The sequence below is a fragment of the Miniopterus schreibersii genome (genome assembly GCF_964146895.1).
Source record: "Miniopterus schreibersii genome assembly, chromosome: 20".
NCBI lineage: Eukaryota > Metazoa > Chordata > Mammalia > Chiroptera > Miniopteridae > Miniopterus > Miniopterus schreibersii.
In genome coordinates this window covers 16,330,659-16,353,609 of record NC_138122.1, presented here as the reverse complement: position 1 = coordinate 16,353,609, position 22,951 = coordinate 16,330,659, and the positions used below count along the sequence as shown (strand labels likewise).

The window sequence follows — 22,951 nt, the reverse complement described above, 5'->3', positions numbered from 1 at the left end:
CCTGGCACTCTCCCCCTCTCCTCCCACCTCTTCCACATGCACCCTGGGCCCTTTGACTTTCCCATCCTCTTGGCCCTTCTCAGGTCACAGTGCTCTCTAGGCTTTGCTGTCCCCATCTCAGCTCGAGTGCTCTATCCCCAGCCTTTTCTCCACTTCCCCTGAAGACAGATGGGACACAAAAATAAAGAATTATTCAATGGGCTTAATGGCAGACTAGACACACAAAGGAAAAGATAAATGAATTTGAAGACAGAAAGTTAAAAAAATGAAATAAAGCATCTGAGTGAGATCTGTGAGACAATATCAAATGGTCCAACATACATGCAATTGGAATCTCATCAGCCCGGCCTTATGAAATGGGATTTCCCATCCTCTTGTTCTGCAGCAGTTTTACTTGTATTTTCTTCTTTTTTTGTAAGAACAATAATAAGGATATGGGCAAAGAGGAGAGAAATGGAGGGTCGTTTAAGGATTAAGAACATGGGCTCTAGGAGACAATTCTATGACTGAATCCTTCCTTAGTCACTTGCTAAATTGTATGACCTTGGGCAGGTTGTCTACCTTCTCTTAACCTTGATTTTCTCATCTGCACCTGAGAATTAAACAAGATAAGCCAACGAAAGAACCCAGCAGAAACTCCAGCCATGGTGAGTACTAAGTGCTTTTATTCTCATTACAGTTCATTTTGGTCTCATCATCATTTTCATTTATGTGCATTCCCTTCCAGATATGGACTGTATGCGGAATATTTTTTTAACATTTTCACAGTCATGGTGCAACACCATCATGTATTCTGCTTTCAAATTTTAAAAAACATTATTCTTGGTTTCCCATGTGGCTAGCAAGTCACTGACATCATTTAAAGAGAGGAGGGGTTCCCCAGCACTCTCCTGCATTTTTTTTTTAATCCTCACCCAAGGACATTTTTTTTCCATTGCTTTTCAGAGTGGAAGGGGGGGAGGGGGGGAGAGAGAGGGAGAGAGAGAGAAACATCAATGTGAGAGAGACACATCAATTGGTTGCCTCCTGCACACACCCCAACAAGGGCCAGGGATCCAGCCTGCAACCAAAGTACATGCCCTTGGCCAGAATCGAACCCGGGACCCTTCAATCCATGGGTCAATGCTCTAACCACTGAACCAAACCAGCTAGGGCCCCCCCCCTGCATTTTTGGTGGGTTTATTTTTATTTTTGTTTCCCTCCACGTATTACTTACCCCAAGCTCCTGATAACAGGGACAGGCAGGTTCTTGACAATCATTTACTCTTCCAGACTGCACCTAACTGTCTAAGGGGGCCACTCAGAAAGGATTTGTATGCAGGCTCTGCCGCTAACTTGCCTTGTGCTCCTGGCTCCCTTTTATAAACAATGACAGGCTCTGTCCAGCCACTCACAGAAGCACAGAAGCACTGTTCAAACAAACATACTCACCATCATTGCCACTCATGGACTAGAAACAAAGACAAGTCTTAAGTTCTCTCAGAGGCACAAGGTCTTAAAAGCTTCCTGGGAAATGCCTGTGATAGTCATGTTTTCTGCCAGGGAACAGAGAAGGCACTTGGAAAATTCCTGCTTCAGAATGGTTGTAGGAGTGGCGGGCCCCAGTGAACCGGTGGGCAGGGTTCAGGGCTCCCATCCCAATTCGCTTGTAACACTTCTGCCATTGCCCATCTTAAACCTTGGGGACTCCTCAGAGGATTTAATGGGCACCAAGTATAAACCATTCATCTGGTCCAATGTACCCACTTTGCAGATGAGAAAACTGAGACCCTAAAAGGTAAAGGGGTGTGCCTGCCAGCACCATTCTGGATGACCCCTGAGCTGTTTTCAAAGCATCTCTGAAAGGGTGCCCTCAAGATGAAATGAGAAAGTACATAGATCCTCAAGGGAGACTAGATTTGACTTGGCACAACATGCTGGAAATTTGAAAAATCACTTCTGTCTTAAGTCCTTTAAACCAGGAAGCTAATGTGAGGCCTAAACACCACTCTGGGTGTGGTCAGGAGGTGCAGATGACAAAGTGAAGGTGAGAGGGGCCATATGAACAGTAACAGATACAACATGTAAAGGCCAGGAGCTCCCCTGACCTGCCTCCTTTCACTCCAGGGACAAGAGCTGGGTTTAAGGAGCTCAGTGACAGAAAAAAGAATGGCCTCTGCCCCTGCCCTGGCAAATGCCTGCAGGAAGAAACAGAGTCTTCCTGCTGCCTGTCAGGATGGCTGACCCCTAGCTTGATCTCAGCTAATTGGGCAGCGTGAGAGGAGGACACCACCCCCATATCTGCTCTGCATCTCCAATGCACCAGAACTTGCGTGACACAGAAGAATTGCTATTGATTTTCACTTGTGCTGGCTGACAGAACAAAACCAATTCATCAAGGGCCTGTCTGCCTCGCTGCTTCAGATACTCATCCTAACCACATGTGAATAAATTGTACTAGCAACTAGAGTGATCTGTCAAGGTCCTGCTGGGCAGGGGCCCTGGCTTCTGCCGATGGACCGCAGGCCAGGCTGGGCTAGGATCAGCCCAGCAAATGCCCACTGTTGATCCGCCATTGCTCAGCAACATTCTGGGGGCCCAGGAATCGGGATGCCTGGGAGCTGCTGTCACACTAGGAGCCAGTTGGCCATGCCTGGGAGGGGACTCTGAGGAACTAGGCCCAAGTCCCACTCATCCCAATAGGGCTTGGCAGTAACATCCTCACTTGTTTCTTCTGATCTCTGACCCCTCAGTTTTGAAGGATTTGGAGTATATGTGCAACCAGGAGGCATTGAGTTCTGGTACTGGCTCTGCTGCTGGCCCAGTGTCCTCAAGCCAGCTGAGATGAAGGTGACACCACCCACAGGGGTCTAGGACCCTATAAAGGCCAGGGGTCAGACTGAGTGTCCACCCCCGTTCTCCCACTTCCTAGCTATGGCCTAGGCAGACACCTTCAGCTCTCAGTTTCCTCATCTCTACTCTGGGGCTGACAACAGTGCCTACCTCCTCGGGTGGAGGTGGTGGGGACTAAATGAGATAACAGGACTGCAGGCCTCACACCCCGAGTCCTTTCTTCCACAAGCACGGACTGGAGGTTCAGAGAAGGGAGTGATGTTCCCAGGGACACACAGCAAGGCAGAGCAACATCAGGAGGAGTTGCAATGAGAGGCAAGCATGAGAGGCTGATGAAAGGAACACGGTGACATCCTGCCCTCTTCCTCTCCAGACAGTGGTTGTCACTGAAGAATGGGACACAGGGAAAACGGGTCATGGGCGCATCATGGATGATTGCTTAAAAGGGTCAAACACTTTATTCACAGGCCTTTTTTTGTTTTTGTTTTTGAATATACAGGTTTCCTGCTGTCCAGGGAAAAAGGAAGTGGTGTCTGGTTGCACGAGGTTTGGGGGGCTTGCCCTGGGGCTCTGTCCCCATCCCTTTCGCCTGCTTGCTGGCCCCACAGGTTCCTCTGCTGTGGGATAAGGCACTGTGTGTTCTGCAAGGTGCTCACGGCTGGTGGATGACAAGGCGGCCTTTTCAGAGGCTGCAAAGCTGAGGCTGCTGAGGGGTCAAGTTGAACTTGGGGCCTTGGTGAGGAGGTTCCGGGCTACAGAAACTCAGGTTAGTGGGTTTGGCACCGCTGCCTCCTAGCTGGCCCTGGCGTGGTGGCTTCAGGATGGAATCATGCCTTTATTTCTTTTGCGGTCGGCCATGGTTCTCCGGTTGTGATTGGCTCGTGCAGACTTGTTAGCTTCCTTCTTCCTGCGTTCCTGGGTTGTCTCACGGTTCTGCCCGTGGCCCCGGGGGCTGCCGGCCACTGCCGCTGAGCTATCATGCCGGTACCTAAGGGAGGAACAACCCATCCCCAGGAGAACCCATCAGCCAGAGGAGGCTCTGATAGGAAGAGCCCATAGCCTTCCTCCAAGATCCCTGGGAAAGGACACACAACTTGGGCAAGGGCACCCATGTCCCAACTTGTAGTGAGAGGAGAAATGGAGCCTAGCAGGGGCAGGACTATGAAGGCTATGGGCAGTCCTGTGTGTGGTGATTTCTCTTCTCTGAGCCTTGCCTGCAGCTGGGACCCTGGCTAAGCTATGAGGAAGGACCAGCTAGTGGCTGACTGCAGTCCACACAAGGAGAGGAGGAAGGCTTGGGGATGGGTTCCCTCCCTTCTCCATCTATGCTATAGATAATACTCCTGTTCTATACTTCAAGGCCTTGCTTGGTGGCCTCCAAAGACCAAGTGTGCCCACAGACATGACCTAAGACCTTTTCAGACCATCTCAACTGCTGGGTTTGTCCAGAGCTCTGTGCTCAGGGGGCTGGGAGGGAAGAGAGGTCAGAGTTGCTTGTTTCCTGCTCAACAACCTTCTGGGGCTCTCCACTGCCTTCAAAATACGATCCAAATGCCTTCCCTCTTGGGTGAGGTCTCCTGCACCAAGTGGGCAGTGCCATGGGAGTCCCAGGGTCAGGATGAGGGACTGGGCTTTCACCCCTGGCTTGGCCTTCAGTGGAGGAGGGACCTCAGGCAGGTCCTCACTGGAAAGACTAGGGGGATGAATTAAAGGTGTCTCTGGTTATGTGTTCCCAGCTCCCCTCTCCCTGACCACACCTGCCCTTTCTTGCCTTTCTGCTCTCACATGACAAACTCCTTTGCACCCTTTCCACCCTTAAAGACCAAGCTCAAGTGCCCTTATCCCTACTATGCCTCTCTCAGCTATAAAGAATGTATGTCAGTCTGTCTGCCTGCCTGCCTGGGCTCTTTTACATTTTATACTCTGCCTGATACCAGCTAGTTCTGGACACATTGGGCTCTTATACTAGGAGATACTTGCAGCATCTGTCAAATAATGGTTTTAAGTGTGGACCCCAGAGCTGGGCCACCTGGACTCAATCTTTGCTCCACTATCTACTAGCTGTGTAACCTTTTGCAGGTTACTTAACATCTCTGGGCCTCAGTTTCCTCATCTGTAAAATGAGGATAATGATAGTAGTGGCTACTTCATAGGCTTGTTGTGAGAGATAAATTAATATATGTAAACCACTTAGGGTTTATATGTGGGCTTGCTGGTTGTTGGCTGGGACTTCCTCAGATGGGTTCCCCACCACCAGAAACAGCTCTTTAAATGCTCACCCCTTCCTGGCGAGAAAGGCCATGCGCCTGGCTTCTGCTTTCTCCCGCAGCACCGCAGGGTCCTGCACAAAGTGGTCAGGCTGTGGAAGGGAGGGGAGAAAAGAATCATGAGTTCCATATCCCTAAGCTGTGGTGAGATTGTGCCTGACTGAATCCTGTTGACACCTCCCTGCCAGGAGTCGGGGGAAGCCACAGCATGGCAGGGAAATGTCCCAGAATGGAACTGGGCTTGCTACAGTTCAAGGTTTCTACTAGAAGCCTCCTCCTCCTCTGTCCCTTCCACCAATTTCCCAAGGGGGAGGTAGCACAAGGGCCTGAGGCTTCCTGGACAGGCATAGTAGGGTGGGTGACCACAGTTGGAACATAACAATGATAAATGGGAGCCGTCAGGGGAAGGCCAGGTTGGCCACAAGAGGTCATGTAGGGCCTTGAAAGCCAAGAGGGCCGCCCCTGGAAGATGATTTGTCCTCATGCTGGCACTGCAACTACCAACACATTGTGGAAATGCCCACTCTTGAGAACCATTTTCTGTGCCAAGAGTGAAAGCGGCCTGGACTAGTAAGAGTGAAAGGAATAAACTAAGACCACAGACAGGCTTTGGTTTTAAAAGCCTGTTTTAAAAAATACAAACAAAGCAAGTAGAATGAGTAACTTTTGAAAACTGGAAGGTTTTATAAAAATCTGGGCTGTCTCCTTGCCTGGAAGAAGGGAAATCCCTGGAAGTACTGGCCTACATTTGTGCTGAGCTCCTCCCCTCCTCCCAACAGGGTGTGTGTGCTGTCCCCTACGAGGCTCAGTCTCCACCAGGACCTGCTACTCATGTATGCTGGTAGCTTGGCCCTGGACACATCTTAACTTACCCTGCTAGGGGGGGCACCAGGGGTCCCAGGCTGTCACTCCATTCAACCTGAGCAGCACCACATTTTACTGTTTTATATGTTGAGGTTTTAGTTAAGATCTTATTTGAAGAAAACGTTTAGCTGCTTAAAAATAAAATTTTCAAATCCACCAGCCCAGATGACCTCCCAGGGTCCTTGAGCTCTAACACCTCTCTGATTTTAAAAATTGCCATCCTGGGCATGGAAGCAGACAGCTGTCCCGCTCCCGGCTCCCAGGCTCCTTAGGTCTAATGAACCCAGCAGCTCAAAGGCGTGGCCTCTGGTCCATTCCCTGGGCCCTCACTGGGCAGCTGAGGCCAGTTCTAAGCCAGCAGCTCTCCAAGCAGACATCTGGGCTTGAAGGTGCCCCTCTTCTCCGGGCAGTGATGCTGGGGCTGCCTCAAGGCCAACAGGAAGGGGGATGCGGTGCTCTCAAGTCGCCCTTTAGAAATGCACCCTCCCTTCATCTGCCACCTGCCAAAGAGGTACCTTGGGGGCCTCGTCTTCTGCTTCCTCCTCCTCCTCCTCCTCCTCCTCCTGCCCTTCTCCGGGCACTTTGGTTCTTAGCACTTGAGGGATGGTGAAGGGCCTAAGGGTTTAGAGAGAAAGTAAGATCAAAGACAAGATTAAACTCAGAGAGCCTCAGGGAAGAGGGAGAAGGGAAGAGGGAAGAGGGAAGAGGGCTGGGTGAGGGGGGCTGATGGGACAGGATCAGGAGGCTGGGGGGGAAAAACCACAGTGTTTTTCAAGTCAGCTTTGCTCCAGCCCCTGGATTCTTTAGGGTACCAGGGTCTGACATGCGGGCTTAGGGGACATTAAGCTTGGGCTGTGGGGGCTCTCTAGTTCTGTTTTTATCTGTATTGGGTAATCTTCATATGAATCCACCAGGAAAGGTTTTCTGCAATTAATAATAATGTAAAACTACTACAAAAAAACAAATTAATAGGACTCCACTAAGAGTGGGTTGGAGCAACCAGCCAAGGAGTGACTGGGGTTGGAGAGCACTGGACTAGGAGTTAGGAGGCCTGGGTTTAGGCTCTGGTTCTGCCACTGACTTGCTCATGTGATCAGGGCCTTGGCTTCTTCTCTGTATAAACAAGAGGCTATGGGAGAGACCCATGGGCCCGAAAGCCAGTCTGCCCCCGGAATTCCACCCTCCACCTGCCCTATGGCCTCACCTGCGGCTGATGAGCTCATCATCTGAGTCGGCGTCATTGGCGCCCACCTGGTTGCCATCATATGTGTCATCATACTCGTCCTCATAGTCATCACCACGGTAGGATAGGCCCTCACCTGGCTGCACTGGCACCTGCAACGGCAGAAGTGTGGGTCAGAGGGGCCCAGGGGCAGGCTGGTCTCCCCGGCCCAGCATGAGCCCACTGGCCTGGGGACACCTACCTCCTCCACCACCACGCTGTACTGCTCATAGCGCTGCCTCTGAGCCACCACCTCCCGCTTGTCATTCAGCAGGCTCCTTGTGTTCTCCCTCTTCCTGGCATTGAGAGGAAGCAGTGAAGGACAGAGCAAATAACCATCAGGCATTGAAGGCTGCATCAAGGGTCCAGAGAGATCACAGGCTCACTTCTTCACCCCTCAGGCCAGCACAAACAGGGACAACCAACATCAAGCACTGGAAGGATGTGAGCAGGTGGGACTCACAGCTGCTGGTGCCCATGTGACTGGGCCCAGCACTTTTGAGGGCATCCCAGGAACAGCTGTTAGACTATAAAATGTGCCCACCCTTCAACCAGAAAATTCCCCTTCAAGGCATCCGCCCTAGAGAAATGCTGGCCATGTGCACCAAGAGGTCTGACTGGGATTTTCTTTTCAGCATTGTTTGTTAACAGTGAAAATGGAAAGCAACTAATGTCCATCACAATGAAATGGCTAAATGACCTGTGCCACATCTGTATTACAGAACGCCACGCAGCAGTTCTCAAGAATGATGCTGATCTATTTGTGCTGATGGAGAAAGAATTCTGACGAGGAAAAAACCCAGCTCCAGAAAAACGCATACAGTATGATCCCATCTGTATAAAAAGCTGAAAGCAAACAAGACCAACCATCTGTTCCTATTGGCTCATATATATCTATATGTGCAAATGCACAGAGAGGGGCTAGTGAGTCCACCACCACATGACAATGGTGACTCCCAGGAGGGCCCTGTGTTATTTGAATCTTTGAAAACAGATATTTAAGAAAGAGCAAGGCCACACGTGGTTTTCTTACTGAGCTCAGGGGAGCCCCAGGGGACCTTTGGGGTGTGAGGGGTCAGGAGGGATCCTGGCCTCTTCCTCTCACCCCCACTTCACCAGTGGCCTTCTAATTGGTCTATGTTCAATCTTCCATGTCAGATTGCATAGGGAAAAAATGCCTAAGCCTGGCCGGATGTGGCTCAGCGGTAGAGCATTGACCTATTATCCAGGAGATAGCGGTTCGATTCCTGGTCAGGGCACATGCCCGGGATGCAGGCTTAACGCCCAGTCAGGGGGTGTGCAGGAAGCAGCTGATCAATGACCATTCTCTCGTCATTGATGTTTCTATCTCTCTCTCTCCCTCTCCCTTCCTCTCTCTGAAATCAATAAAGGCATATATTTAAAAAAAAAAGCCCGAAAGTTCCACTTCCCTCATATCACAGTTGGGGTCCAGGAAAGGGGCAGGACTGCTCGGGATCACAATGAGGTGTAGCACAGCCACAGTGGGGACTCAGGCCTCTTGACTCATGGCTTTGCAAATCTACAGAAAAACCTGGCTTGTCAGACCCACAGGCCTGTGGAATGTAGTTTTGAGCCCTGCAGGGGAAAATCAATATGAGATGCTAGGCAAGAAAATCCAGCTTAGCTGTGAAATCAGGTCTCTGGAATGTATCAAGGGGGTGGGGGAAGGGGGGGGACACAAAGCCATACAAAGCTTCCATAAAAACCTATTAACTGGCTTTTGATATAAGCAGGGGTAGGCGCCTGAGTCTGTTGGGCTGTCTGCCGGGGAGCCTGGGGCAGGTCAGGACTGTAGCCGCCAACATGGCAGGTTAGGATTGGACTTCTTTCAACAGTTTTTACTAAGGGCCTTACTATGTGCCAGGCAGGGTACAAAGGCTGAGTTGAGGAGAGATTCAGAAAAGAGCAAAATATGGGTCTGACCTTGTGGAACTCACAGTCTAGTGGGGGTGATAGCAGATACCCCCAAATAGCAGACAACATGAAATGTGCTGAAAGGAAGCAAACATGCCCTGGAAACTCAGAGAAAGAAGGAATGAACTTTGGCTCAGGGGCATCTAGCTTGGGGTCTGGGGAAAGAGTAATGGAGGTTCTATGGTGGGAGGGTATTTGATCTAGACAAGGGAAAATTTTCCATCCACAGAAATCTTTCACATCACACCAGGGAAGGGGTCCTGTGACTGTGACCTTGGCCCTGACCTGGCTCTCTTTGCCAAGTTGGGGGCTGGAAAGAGGTGGAGAGGAAGTGAAAGGGGTCCAAGCTTGCTAAGTGGTTGGTCCCACTGGTAGAAGCACATCCATTCATTCAACACCCATTTCCTGAGGGCCTACTAGGTGCTGGGATCTCAACCAAGTAGGGGACCAAGGATGAATGAGAGGCGTCAATGTCCTTTCTACTACTCCCATGGCTCCTGGTCCACACTATCCCAGGTTCTGGGAAGTAGGGAGGTTCTTCTGTACTGGTGGTCTCTGGTTGTGTGGCTCCCCGGCAGGGCCAGACAGAGACACCTGGCAAACTCGCCCACCCCTGCCAGGCCCTAGGAGAGGATATAGCTAGGGACAGAGAAGCCTGGCACCATGGGTACCCTGTCTACCCCATCTAGAGAGGTATGGCTTTGGCCCCATGACCTCATTCAGAGTCAGGAGGAAAAAAATCAGGGGTGAAACTAGCAGGGAAAAGATCCATCTGGGGGCCAGCACTTCAGTCAAGTCTGAAAACGCAGGCAGCAGTGGCTTGGGAGACTGTGTTTGGAGCAGTTTGCTCCTTGTTTTCCTAAAGAAGGCAGTGAGCCCAGGCAACAAGCAGGCCGCCAGAAGCCCAAGTACCTTTTCCCTCCCCAGCTGCTCCAGCCTATTCAAGGCCCACTCAAACTGGGCCTTAGGGGGTGACTCCCGCTTTGAACTTCTAAAGGGCCTGCAGAGGCAATAAACCCTTCCTTTTCTAGGTGAGAAATCAGAGGATCCAGAGAGGCACAGTAACCTTAAAGTCACAAAGCTTCTACCAGCAGGGCCAGGGAGGAACACGGGTCTCCTGACTTAAGTCTGCTCTGCTATTTCCTGAGCTGTGTGACAACAGGCAAGTCCCTTATTCTTGCCAAGTCTTAGTTCTGCCTCCCAGGGATGATGTGAGATAAAATAAGATGAGTAGAGGTGGACCTGGCACCCGCTGGGCTCAACAAAGTGAATCCTATTTATTTTACTGTAGGACTTGTCGAGGCTTTAATGTGCTCTGTGACTCTCCTAGAGGCAGAAAGAATATACAGATTTTTTGGCCATAGAACCTTTTTTTGGGAAAAACATTTATTATCTTCCAGGGTACTACTGTTAAGTCCAAAGGAGTTAGGGGACCCCACCTTATATACACTTCCTCCTTCATTTAGCTATGATATACCAGCAGCAGCTGTGCTTGGTAGCTATCCAACAGCAACCTTCAGTATCATCTCCACTCCTAACAGTTTCTCATTTTGTTCAGGTCTTTCCACCCTCCACCCTTCTCCTGGAGCCCTGGACCTGTCCTGTGACCCAGTTCCTCAATAAGATGTGAGGGATTCCGGAGACTTCTGGGAACGGTTTCCTGGTCTCTAAGAGATACAGGAAGACCTGGTTCAGACTTCCTCTTTGCACTGTCATTGCTGGAGGTCATGGCTTAAACAGCAGCAGCCACCCAGTGGCCTTGAGGGAACCAGTTTCAAGAGATAAAAAAGATGCATCCTTGATGATGTGGCTGCCCAAAGGTTGACTAAGCCTAGAGGGCCCTAACGCAATTTCTTGTCATGAAAGAGAATAGGTTTCCTTATTACCTGAGCCACTGAGTGCATCCTACCTGATTTAATAACACACACACATATCCTAGCTGGTTTTGCTAGGTGGTTAGAGCATTGGTCCTCACACTGAAAGGTCCCGGGTTCAGTTCTGGCCAAGTGCACGTACCTAGGTTGCAGGCTCGATCCCCAGCCCCAGTCGGGCGCCTGTGGGAGGCAACTGCTCAATGTGTCTCTCTCATATCAATGTTTCTCTCTCTCTCTGTCTCTCTCTTTCTCCACCCCCTTCCACTCTCTGAAGAACAATAGAAAAATATCCTCCTGTGAAGATTAAAAAAAACCCAAAACACACACATTTTAATTCAAGTGTGACCTGCCTTGTGCTACTTAATTTCTCTTGTGGTCCTTGAGGGCAGGGCCCAGGGCCCTAAGCCCCTCTGCCCTACCCAGATTAGAACAGGTGTCCCCACTGAGGCCCTTGCATGCCCCATGCCAGCACCTCTCCCACTTTATCACTGCTTATTGCATGATCTGAGTCTTTCCCATGGTCTGTGTGACATTTTAGGGTGAAGCCTGGGTGCCCAGTTCACGTTGTCTCCCTACTGTCTAGCACAGGACCTAGCACTAATAAATCACTTAACAAATATTTGCTGAATGAATAAATAATGAATACATGAACGAAGGCTTTGCCTCTTTGCAAACCTCAGCCCCTAGGCTGCCCGGCACAATGAGTTCAGTAAACATTTGCCACCCAGACTCTCTGCCTGGCAGCCTGGAGCGTCCTATGAGCAGGGGCACAGCCCTTCTTGTCTGCCCCTTTACCCACAGCACAAGCTACAGAGAGTCATTCTGGCCTGGAACAGTGGCCACTGCTGCAGGATACCATCTCTGGCCAAGGATCCGGGGATGTTGCAATGTGTGTGACTAAGCAGATTACAATTGTTTCCTGTCCAGCCAGCCAGATAACTTTATAGCTGTCCTATGCCTGCTCCCCAAGCACTTGGCCAGCCAAGCTTCCAGTGGCCCTAGGGAGGGGAAATAGCATGGGGCCCTCACTGAAGCAGCAGCTTGCAATACTGTCATAAGAACAGGACAGGTCCCCAACCGTGTCTGAACGGCACTGTCACCATCTACATGACGGGGAAAGGGCAGGCTGTACTTGTCCAGCAGTGCCCAGATTTCTGGATTTCATAAAACACCACCATTTAGGAGAACTTTAGGAGACTAGCACAGTTCTGTCAACGTCTTATTTTTGCTATTCTCTACTACGTTGTCCTATCTACCATCGCTGACTCTCAGTCCCTCCCATGGGTCTCTATTCCAAAGTCAGGTGATCTTTCCAAAACAAAACGAGTTGGCTCATGGGGCCATCACCATGCTCCCCATGGCCTCAGGGCCACTGACCCTGCTGTTCTCTGTGCTTGGAAAGCTTCTCCTTCCCCACTTTGCACAACTCACCCTTCCTTATCCTTCCTCTCGGTCCCAAGTCATTTCCTCAGAGGAGCCTTCCTGCCTGGATCAAAGGCCCCGCCAGAGGCTTGGAAGTCTGCTCACCTTCACCTTGTAGTACATGTTACATCTGTGATTTTACATTGCTTGTTTGATTAATTGATTAGTACAAACTTCATGTGGGCAGGGGCCATGTCTGTTTCACTCCCCACGACATCCCCAGCAGCTAATTAAATCCAGGGTCTGGATGGCCATAAGCACTGGGCAAATATTTGTTGAGTAAATGAATAAATCATGAATGGTCTTTCAATGCCAAAAAGGTAGAAAGGACATAAACTAAAAATACAGTATGTAGAAAGGCTTCAAGTGAAACATGTTCACCTTCTGAAAAGCTCACTCGGTACAGGTCCTTCATTTTCTACTTTTGCCACGGGCTGGAGAAAATCAGGTCAAGGAGAGGCTTCTAGGGAGCACTGCCCAGCTCTGCCATCCAGAGATTCGATGCTCAGCACATCCAAAGATGGAAGAAGGGAAGAGTTTTGGCCCCTCTGGCCTTTTGCTATCAACAAGGAGGATTCACTCAAAACCACCCTGTGCAGAGTCAGAGCCTGAAGTATAATTGTTAAAGCACCTACACCCAATTGAGAGAAAAAAAAAGAGCACACAGGTCTTGGGCTGCCAGGGAGCCCTGAGCTCGGTTCTACAAAGACGAAGCTCTTGGTTTCTCTCGCTTTCTGGCTGCACTTGCAGAGTTGGGGTGCCTGGAACTCCGCAGCCACTGCACTCACCTCCTGCCCTTGTGTACCCGGCTCAGATCCACTGAGTCCCTGCTGAACACGTCAAACTCATCGTTCTGGAAGATGTTGTGACGAGATGTCAGTAGAGGTGTCGGGTCTGGAGTCACCTGTCTGGGGCGTGGCATAGAAAGCAATTTAAGGAGGATGTGCCAGCTGATGCCTACCTGGAACCCAATGCCCCCTGCTATGTTCAGATTCTCCACTCTCCTTCAATGGCCACAGCTGGGACATAATATAAAAACCTACCCTATCTGGCCCTTGCCTGGTATGACCCACACCTTACACAAAGCTCCCTCTCTGTCCTGCTTGCCATTCACATAGATTTTCTTAAAATTCCCCTCCATTTAATGCTCACAACAGCCCTATGAGATAGGTAGCCACAGATCACTCAATCTCTTTATGCCTCAGTGCCCTCATCTGTAAAACAGGCACAAAGAGGCTGAGGAACTTGTCCAAAGTTAGCAGAGCTAACTGAATTCACTTGTTCGATAAACATCATTTGTTCATGGAAGAAACACCCATTCATGCACTCATTCTTGCGGCCCCCCGGGCCCTTAGGGAAGCAGTGGGCCAAACTCAGAAAGGGTAGGTATGAAGGAAGTGAGAAGCTCTGGCTGTCCTTCCTCAGGAATCTACTGGGAAGGTGGCAATGACAGGGGCAGGCCAGTAACTTAGGAGCTCTGAAGGGCTCAGCAAGCCCTTCCACATCCCGTGTGTCTAATTGTCTCCCCAAAGGTGTAGCAGGGAAGTCCAGCTTTGTACTCTCTGCCCTACAGGGGGCACATGAGAATCTCCTGAGGGGCCTAAGGTTTTTATGTTTCTCCAAAGAGGACATTAGTTTAAATGGTCAGGAAACCCCTCTCTGGGGACGAGCGAGCAAGCTGAGTCTTGGGACACAAGGGAAGGAAGAGTGGGAAGCAGAGGAGCTAAGAAGGGGCCCTGATAAGGGCCTGCAGAGCAGCTCTGGCCAGGACCCTGAGGGAGATGGGGTGCTGTGAGCCTCCTCCCGCTTGTCTCTCCCACCTGTCTAGGCTGCGGTCCAGCTGGCTGAGGGCTGGGGCCAGCCGCTCCTCCAGGATGTTGTTGATCACCTGCTCCGGGTCATAACCATAGTGCTCCAGGCAGGCCAGGATGAAGCCCTCACCAAGGTCCGGGAGCAGGTCCTTCACTTGGGAGATGAGTGAGTCGAGCTCCACACCAGAAACAGTGGGGCCCAGGGCAGCAGCTGCCCCCAGACACTGTGGAAAGAGCCAAGTGAAGGAGGGGAAGGTGAGGCCAGGTGGGTGCTAGGATAACAGGCCCCAAATAGCACTGGACCAGGAATCAGGGGACCTGGTTCAAGTCCTGGCCCTTACTAGCCATAGGACCTTAGCCAAGGGACTCAAGTTTTTGAGCTTCCATTCTCTCCCCTATGAAAAAGGGGGCCCTAGGACTTACCAGGTGAGCTACTTCTGGCTGTGCGAACTTGTGAGTTGCCTCTTCTCTCTGAACCTCAGTTTCCTCCTCATAAAACAATCGTACATACTACCACATACCTCACAGGGTTGCTTCAAATGGTTCAAGGAAATAATGTACATAAAGTGCTGAGCACAGTGCCTGGCACAGACTAGGCTCTCCATAAATTGCTGCCACTTCTACTAACCAAGGCCTTTTCAGCTCTAACAAGCTGACAGCTAGCATTGGAGGGGAACAGCAACCACCAGTCCTGGACTGTGTGGAGATGCTTCCCTTTAATTGTATGCTTTTCAATAAAGCAGTCAGTTTATAGACTGCTTGATGTGGCTTAATTTTGTTAGGCTTTTCATTTAAGGAAATTCCCAAATAAAAAAATCTTCCATGACTCAGAGAAATCAATGGGAAAGAGGGTGGGAAGAGGTGGAGGGGACTGTCATTCCCGAAGGCCCTGTGACAGTTAGGCACCTGGGCTCTAACAAGGAGAACATCAGTGTCTGTTAACAAGGCACCAGGGGCTAGCCAAGTTCACAGAGCTCCAAGCAGCAGTTCTGGGATCCCAACAACCTCATGGAGATGGGGACAACTAGCGCCACCTTACAGATGAGGAACCAAGGCTTGATGTGAAGGGACAGTGCCTAAATCCATACAACTGGTAAGTAGCAGGACCTGGATATACCCCTGAGCTGCCTAGCCCCGGAGATTGTGTGGTCTTAATCCCTAAGTCATGCTGCCTCCAGACACATGGGGAAGATTCCTGGGCTCCGTAGCCAATCAGTACAACCACAGACTTGAGTTCTGGAAAAGCGTGGAGAGAAAGCACTAGATGAGAGGTTTCCAAACTGGCTCGGCAGAGCCCTGTAGCCCCATGGAGGCGCATCCAGGGTGGCCAAGCAGTGAGACCTGATACTGCACCCAGCTGCAAGCAGAGCGGCTCCACCGTGATCCACTCAGAGGAGAGCACCAAGAATTTTGCTTCATCTGATAGAGGGGAAACTGAGGCTTTGACAGCTTATGAGACTGGCTCTCTCCTCACACCCCGTCCAGCATGTCCTCAGCCCAGGACTCTCTAAAGGTAGCACAGAGCTGACCAGTAGGTTGAGGCTGCCCACTCCAAAAGAAGTCTTTTTGCCAGAAAGCAGATAAAAAGGCGGGAGATTTTTCTACCATCCCAACCTTTCAGACAGGGACAGGAGGGGCTGCAGCAGGGAGAAAGTGCTACTCCATACACACCTCCTCTTCTTCCGAGTTCTCTGCATGTGATGATGGTCCATTGACTGGCTCTGCTGTCGCCACAACCCCGTTAAGATCCTCGGCCACTGGTGGGTCTTTAGCATCTGTGGGTTTCCGTCGGTCCACCCCTTCCCATGCACTCTCGACTGCCTGAAGGATGTAGGCAGCCCGCGTCTCATCTCTATGAGGATGTTAAGGGGTGTCTCTTGGTACCATAGCCCTCCCTGCCTCCTCAGCTCTGAGGCAGCATACTTTCTCAATCTCTCCCAGCATCTGATCATACAGCTCTGCCAGGGACTGTCTGGGATGCAGCCCAGCGGGCATCAAGGCACCTGGACATCTGTGCTACATGAGGAAAGAGGGGCTAGGGCCTTGGCAGGGATCTAGGGAAAGCCAGCTGACCTGCGTGTTCTGGGGTAAATCTCCCTCTGCTCCTCTGGGTCCCAGCAGCCCATCTCTGACCTGTCAGGCCAGGTCCCATCCCAGTGGCTATGGTGGAAGGATACAAGACTGACGAGGCCTGCTGCAGCAAGCTGACATCATCGGCCACAGGGAAGAGCGCATCGTAGTCCCGGAGGAACCTGCCAGACAGAGAACAGATGGGAAGGACAGGGCTGGGGCCACAGGGGGACTGGTCTGCTGTGGGCCACTCCCTGTGTCTGCTGCGCAACCACAAATTCCACACTCTTAGATCATGGTAGTTATGGCAGGGGCTCTATTATGTAAGGTCTTGTGGATGCTGATGAAGCACCATGGTCCTGTCCCACTGCTGGTCTCAGCTCACCCACACTCACCTCTTCTCCTGCAGCAAAGAGCTGAAGATCTGAAGGAACTCTTCAATGAAGCCCTGAATGTTGTCACAGCTGGAACAGGACACCAGAGAGGATGAGCTCACTCAATGCAGATAATATGCAGCTCCCTTCCCCGCCTATCCCGCCCCACCTAGCCCTATGCAAAGCCTCTGGCCAGTTAGAGGAAAGAGGCTTTTTTCTTGGTTCCCCATCCTGCTCAGCAACTTGGAGCAGGAGAGGGAACAGATAACTTGAGGGAAATGCCCCTGCTGAGCTTGGGGAGGAGGCTCTTCCACCTGGGTGGCTGCTCCCAAGGGCTTACCTGCTTTCTAGGATGGGGAGAAGGCAGATCTGGTACGTGAGGATATGAAAAATCTCCAGTAGCTTCCTCCTGGAATGAGACAGCCTCTGCCACAGGTCACCTAGCAGCCTTTGAAGGCCAAGGGAAACAAAGAAATAGATTTTTGAGAAACAAAAAGGAACTGAGGGAGCTTAATCCCACCCCACCCAGCTCCACCCCCATACACACTCTGGGCTGAGAAGGCCTCACAGTTCACTGTTGACGGCAGCTGGGAAAAGGCTACAGGCTGTAAGAGGCTGGCTGGTTCTAGGGCCACTTCTCAGATCAAAGAGTGGGTCAGGAACCAGAGGCCGGTTAACAAGAGCTTAGAGCAACAACTGAGGGGAAAAGGCTTAGATGCAGGGGCCAAGAGGCTGCTTGGTAGGGATGCACCTGCCAAAGGTACATGGTCCTTGGTCCCACCCCTTGTCTTGGAGATGGGGATGCTGAGGCAGGGCCTGTGCTCAGGCTTCTTTCACCCACAACAACACTCAGAGTTTTGTCCCCGCCTCACTTGCTGTCTTCATGCCTCCTCTTCTTAATTGCAGACTCCAACTCAGGAATTGCTATTTCGTAAAAGGAAGCAAGTCTGTGGAGACACACATGGGTAAAAGGTTAAATTAGTTCATAAATACCACACTTCATTAGAAAATCAAAGCAAACCCAAGGGAGCAGGAATGCCCATTTCTTGCTCCCAAGCTGTCACCACAATTTTCTCCTGGGAACGACCCTGGCTCTTCTCCAAGCACACCCCAGACTGTCCCACGGTAGCAGGTCCCAGGAAGAGGTCCCTAGGACCATCTGCTAGGCTCATTCTAATACAGCAATGAGATGGCTACCCAGGACTCACTGAGGTCTGAGAAACAAAGACTGGTCACTTTTCCTTTGTGCCCCAAAACTTCCAGTAGCTGCATACTTCCTGTGACATCAAATGGTAATTCCTCTTTCTGGTACATCCACACCTGGCACAGCCTTGCTTCTCATCATGGCAACCTCACACCCACCCCTTCCCAACTGGAATTTAAACTCTTCTTTCCAGCCACACGCTCCCCCCCCCCCCCAATTAAGCCAGCTACAGGCTTCATCACCATGCTCACCCATGTGATTACGCCTTCCCAGAACTAGATGCACAGCACTCAGGATATGTTGTCTTTAAAATTTAAAGGCAGCTATCTCTCTTCTGTAGTGTAATTCTATCTCTGAACATCCTAGCTTCCCAAAGCCAGAAATACAGCCTATATGACTAAGAAAGTGATGAAACTGTAGCACGTACTCTGTAAATGTTTACAGACAAATGTTTGTCTGTCAACTGGCTGACTTCTGGCAACTTCTAGCCTAGGGTAGTGCCCTGTGTAGCAGAGGGTAACTAAGCCAAAAGAGGCAGGATTTACCAGGCCCATGGGATGGCACCCAGAAGAAGACAGAGAGGGCAGTTTGGCCCACATTCAGGTGTTGCCAGGATACATTGCTGGTGGGAGGGTAAGTTGGAACAACTCCTATGGAGGGTGATTTGGCAAGCTGTATAAAATTTTAAATGCATATACCATCTGTTCCTGCAATGCTACTTCTAGGAATTTATTCCTCAGAAATACTTGCAAAGACACAAAATGTGTGTGCAAAGTTATCCTTTTTTTTTGTTTTGATTTTTTATAATTTTATTTTTCAATAACAGTTTACATTCAATATTATTTTGTATTAGTATTAGGTGTACAACATAGTGTTCGACAATGAAAAAGTTATTCTTTATAGCATTTTTTTGTAATAACAAACAACTGAAAAAATCCTAAAGGTTCATCTATGGGGTCTGGTATCCCATACAATGAAATTCTACCCAGCTATACCAAAGATCAAGGGTGCTCTATGTGCTGACATACATTAAATTTAAAAGCACAATGCAAATAGTACATAGAGCACTCATATGCCAGCATTACATATTTAAAAGGGCCTGGGTAATATAGAATATGCATATTTGCTTGTACATGCATATTTATATGCATATCTCTGGAAAATTCCGCAAAAAACTAAGGACAATTGTTGTGTATGAGGAACAGAATTGGAGTGGGGGAGAGGGAGACATCACTAATATTTCATACTTTTTTGAGTTTTCAACCATGTGAATGTATTATTCATTCATAAAATTAGACAGAGAGATATTCAGATATACTCAAGTACCAATATATATTCAAAAGGAAGGAGGAGAAGGTTGCTATGAGAGGGATTAGCTAAAGAGCTGTTTAGTGACTGTAGTCCCTTGCAGAAAGTTCTGGACTGAGGTTACTATATTTGCTCAGTGGGCGTTCCTGGCCTCTAGCACAGTTGAAACAGGCTGGGCCCGCCCCAGGCTGTTTATGGGTCAAAGGCAGTATCACTGTCAGTCAAAAGTGTTTTCCCTTTTTCCCCCTCACCCTGAGATGAGCCCAGCTGCTCCCCTGCCTCCACTGTCCCTTGCAGGAAAGTCCACTCTTCCAAAAAATTACCCCCCAACTCCAAAGACCCTTTCAAAAGCAATCTGTGCCACGTTTTGGAAGACACTGTAACAAAATGGGAAAATGTCTGTGAGAAATGAAAATAAGCAGGGCATAAAAGTTTAAGAATATCTATATGATCTGTCATAGTGATTTTAATTTCCTACCTTTTGGGAGTTTTCCAAATTCCTACAAGCATTTGCCACATTTATCATGAGAAAATATACCTTTTTAAAAAAATGGACAGTTACAGTCCCATCCTAACCCCTTGCTTCTTGGAAAAGTGTCAATCAAGGCTTTATTCTAACATTCTCTGGGAGGCTGATCAATTCTAATGTCTGATTTTTACAAGCTGAAATTACCCAAAATGAGTCAGAACACCAATGCCATCTCTGGCACATGTCAGCAAGAGATAAACGTTTTGTTGAATGGGCGAGTAAATGACTGAATGGACCGATGGCTGGGTAGACAGAGTTGGGCAGCTCCCAGAAGCTCCTTCAAACAGTGGAGAAAGATGCCTGGCACGAGCAACAGCCAGAGGCCACTGAGAACAGGCCAGCGCTGCTGCTGCCAGGCAATGTTCAGGTTACCAGCCCATGCCCTGCACCCCTTTCTCCTTGCACAAAAAACAGGTGCTCATGGTGTGAAGGGGGCAAACAGCGTCTCCCTCCTGGCTCCACATCCTCCTCTACCTCTTTCTTTGTCTCAACAGGACCTTTCTATGACTTCTTTGGATAAAAACCTCCAGTGGCTCCCTTCTGCCTACAGAATAAGGGCCCCACTCTCTGGCAGCGTGTTCGAGGCTCCTCTCAATCTGACTTCCACCAAAGCCATCTCTGTAACCCACTCCTCTTCCTGCTTCCCTGGTCTCCCACCGCCCGCCACGTGTCTCTCTCCACCCCCTGGCTTTCCCAGGGACATACTCTGGGCCTTCAAAGGCTTTACCCCACCAGCTTGGCATGCCTTTCTGCCACTGGGACCTTTCTCTCTCTGGAAGGTTCTTGCTCATTCTTCCAAGCCTTGTTTAAGGATCATCACGAAACCTCTTATTTCACCAGACAGGATTCTGCCTTTGTGTTCCCAGAGCATTTCACAATATGGCACAAGAGCCTGCCTGACACATAAACGTATCTGCTTGTTTCCTTGCGTGTGTTTCTCTGCCCTGGACTAGATGCTGAAGTCCTCAGACCACTTCTTGTTGTCTATTACTCCCTTGCACCTTCCCAGGACAGGGGCTTTGATATAAAATAGAACTGAAATGAAACTGCTCTATTCTTGGTTGTCATTTTTCTCCCCTACCCTGTCCTTAGCCAAAAATGGGAGTGCTTCTAAAACGTAGGCTCCACACAAACAGAAGTCTTACCCGTCTTCTTTACTGCTGTGTCCCTAGGCTGGAGTAGGGCCTGGCATGTTCTATAAGCACCCAGTAAATACTTATTGAATGAAGATGTGAACTAGAACCTCTACTTCAACAGTCAGAACTATAGCAGTACCTGTAACAGAAGTCATGTTTCTGGAAGGTTTGGCAAGCCAAAGGGAAGATATCCAGAAAGGCCCAGAGTGTAGTGCAGGTATCACAAAGGTAAAGAACAATGTCCTTTAATTTCTGTTGCCAAAAGAAAACACTGCATTAGTCTCCTCTGCCCTACATGCTCCTTCCCCATTACAGTTCTGTAGAGGGTCTGAGTCAAAGTTGACAAAGCCAGGAGTCTCCAACAGGCAGATGCCTTGCAGTGGAAAGAGAACACTGGAGGTCTGGGCAAAGCCTGGCTGCTCTGTTTCTAAGAGCACAACCCGGGTAAGTCTCTCAACCTCCCTAAACCTCAGGTCTTGCTACCATAGTTCCAATGAGTGCATGCCTGATGATCTCTAGGTTACTTCAAGCTCTGGGATAACATGGTTCTCTCTTCTAAGTTGAAGGAGAACCAACCCTTGAATCTGAACACACCACCTGTGGTCCCACACAGAAAGTACATCCCAGTGAGAAGGAGAATATCAAGCCCACACTTTTCTTACATTCTGAAGAGGGCATTCAGAATAGGAAGTGCTTTCTCATACATTCTCCTGATTGTCATGACAACTTATGAGAATTGTCATGAGCTGGGCAGCTGTTTGAATATCTGTTTTACAGATAGGGAACGGAGGTTCAGAGGGGTAAAAATGATTTGTTCCCACAGCACTTGGTGTGCCCTTTTCTGAAACACTTGTTTAATGCCTGTTTTCCCATGAGATCACAAGGTCCAGGACTGCAGCTCACAGCTGCCTCGTTCCTGCTTTCTTCAGTGCTTAACGCAGGGCCTGACACATGCCCAGTCTCCTTAAATATTTACGTTCTGTCATGTCTATGAGACTCCAAGTTCCATGAGAGCAGACATGCCTGCTTTTGCTTACTGCTTTATTCCCAAGGCCCAGTACGGGCCTGGCACAGGCCAGGGGTTCCTCAGTACAAATCCATTGGATGAATTAATAGCTCAAAGAAGAGCAAACGAATGAACCTGTTGAACTGAACTAAACTCTTGTCCTCTGAATTCTAGTTCCCCATTCATTTCATTACTCCCCAAATGAAGCTTCCAGAAAAAAAAAATGAAAGCCGAAATGCTCTAAACATGATGGGAATAGCTGCTTATGGAATTGGGAAAAAGTGACCGTGAACAGGGCACTCTCACCAGCAGAGGCATGTCACTGGGGGTCAACCGGCTCCTTTCTTCAAGCTTCTGGGGCGTGGAGCTGGTCCCATCCCCTTGCAAACCACTGTGCTGGAGGATATTACTGAAGACCTGTGAAACACAAGAGGTGACTCTCCCACAACCTACTGAACCAACAGCTAGGCCTCCTGCCTTGCAGCCAGGGAAGGGTGATATGAAAACTGCCTTCGACTCTGGAATCTATGCCAGTGTTTCCAGGACACCAGCTGAGACAATGACCTCTGACAGCAGGGTCAGAGTGGACACGGTAAAATAGAGATGATGGGGATATTCTTTTTACAAGATTATGGTGAGGATTAAAAAGACAAAATGTATGTAAAGCCCCCAGAATCTTGTAGATGTTATCTACAAGAGGAGAGGCGGGGCAAGTGCCTGGTAATATTTAAGATATATATTCAATAATATATAATGTGTTTTGATCCCTTGTAGATGGCATTTATGGAAACTATATTGAAATACAAGACAAATCAACAGTGAGGGGAAAACAGAGCCAATCATAAAATCATGTAAATCTTTGACTGACTGTGCCATCTTTAAGGATGCTAGTGTGTAACTACAGTTGTCCCTTGGTATCCTTCAGGAATTGGCTCTAGGACCCCCGCTGATACCAAAACTCACAATGTTCAAGTCCCTTATATAAAGTGGCATTGTATTTGCATATAATCTACACACATCTTCCTGTATAGTTTAAATCATCTCTAGATTACTTATAATACCTAGTCCAATATAAATGGCATATAAATAATGGTTAT

The 22,951-nt window shown here is 49.3% G+C and overlaps 1 protein-coding gene across 2 annotated transcripts in view; it reads right to left on the bottom strand.

Moving 5' to 3' along the window:
* Positions 1–643: 643 nt before the first annotated feature.
* Positions 644–22,951, bottom strand: part of ASCC2 (activating signal cointegrator 1 complex subunit 2) — a 40,021-nt gene continuing 17,713 nt past the window's right edge. For both annotated transcript variants that reach the window (XM_081122963.1, XM_081122964.1), the window contains 14 exons: positions 22,161–22,271; positions 20,988–21,100; positions 17,544–17,618; positions 17,012–17,119; positions 16,693–16,761; positions 16,405–16,479; positions 15,899–16,079; positions 14,237–14,451; positions 13,205–13,324; positions 7,388–7,481; positions 7,168–7,298; positions 6,479–6,578; positions 5,112–5,191; positions 644–3,820 (listed from right to left, as the gene is read on the bottom strand). In XM_081122963.1, the coding sequence (XP_080979089.1) occupies positions 3,649–3,820; positions 5,112–5,191; positions 6,479–6,578; positions 7,168–7,298; positions 7,388–7,481; positions 13,205–13,324; positions 14,237–14,451; positions 15,899–16,079; positions 16,405–16,479; positions 16,693–16,761; positions 17,012–17,119; positions 17,544–17,618; positions 20,988–21,100; positions 22,161–22,271 (1,644 nt within the window). In that variant the 3' untranslated portion in view covers positions 644–3,648. The remainder of the gene's footprint in view (positions 3,821–5,111; positions 5,192–6,478; positions 6,579–7,167; positions 7,299–7,387; positions 7,482–13,204; positions 13,325–14,236; positions 14,452–15,898; positions 16,080–16,404; positions 16,480–16,692; positions 16,762–17,011; positions 17,120–17,543; positions 17,619–20,987; positions 21,101–22,160; positions 22,272–22,951) is intronic.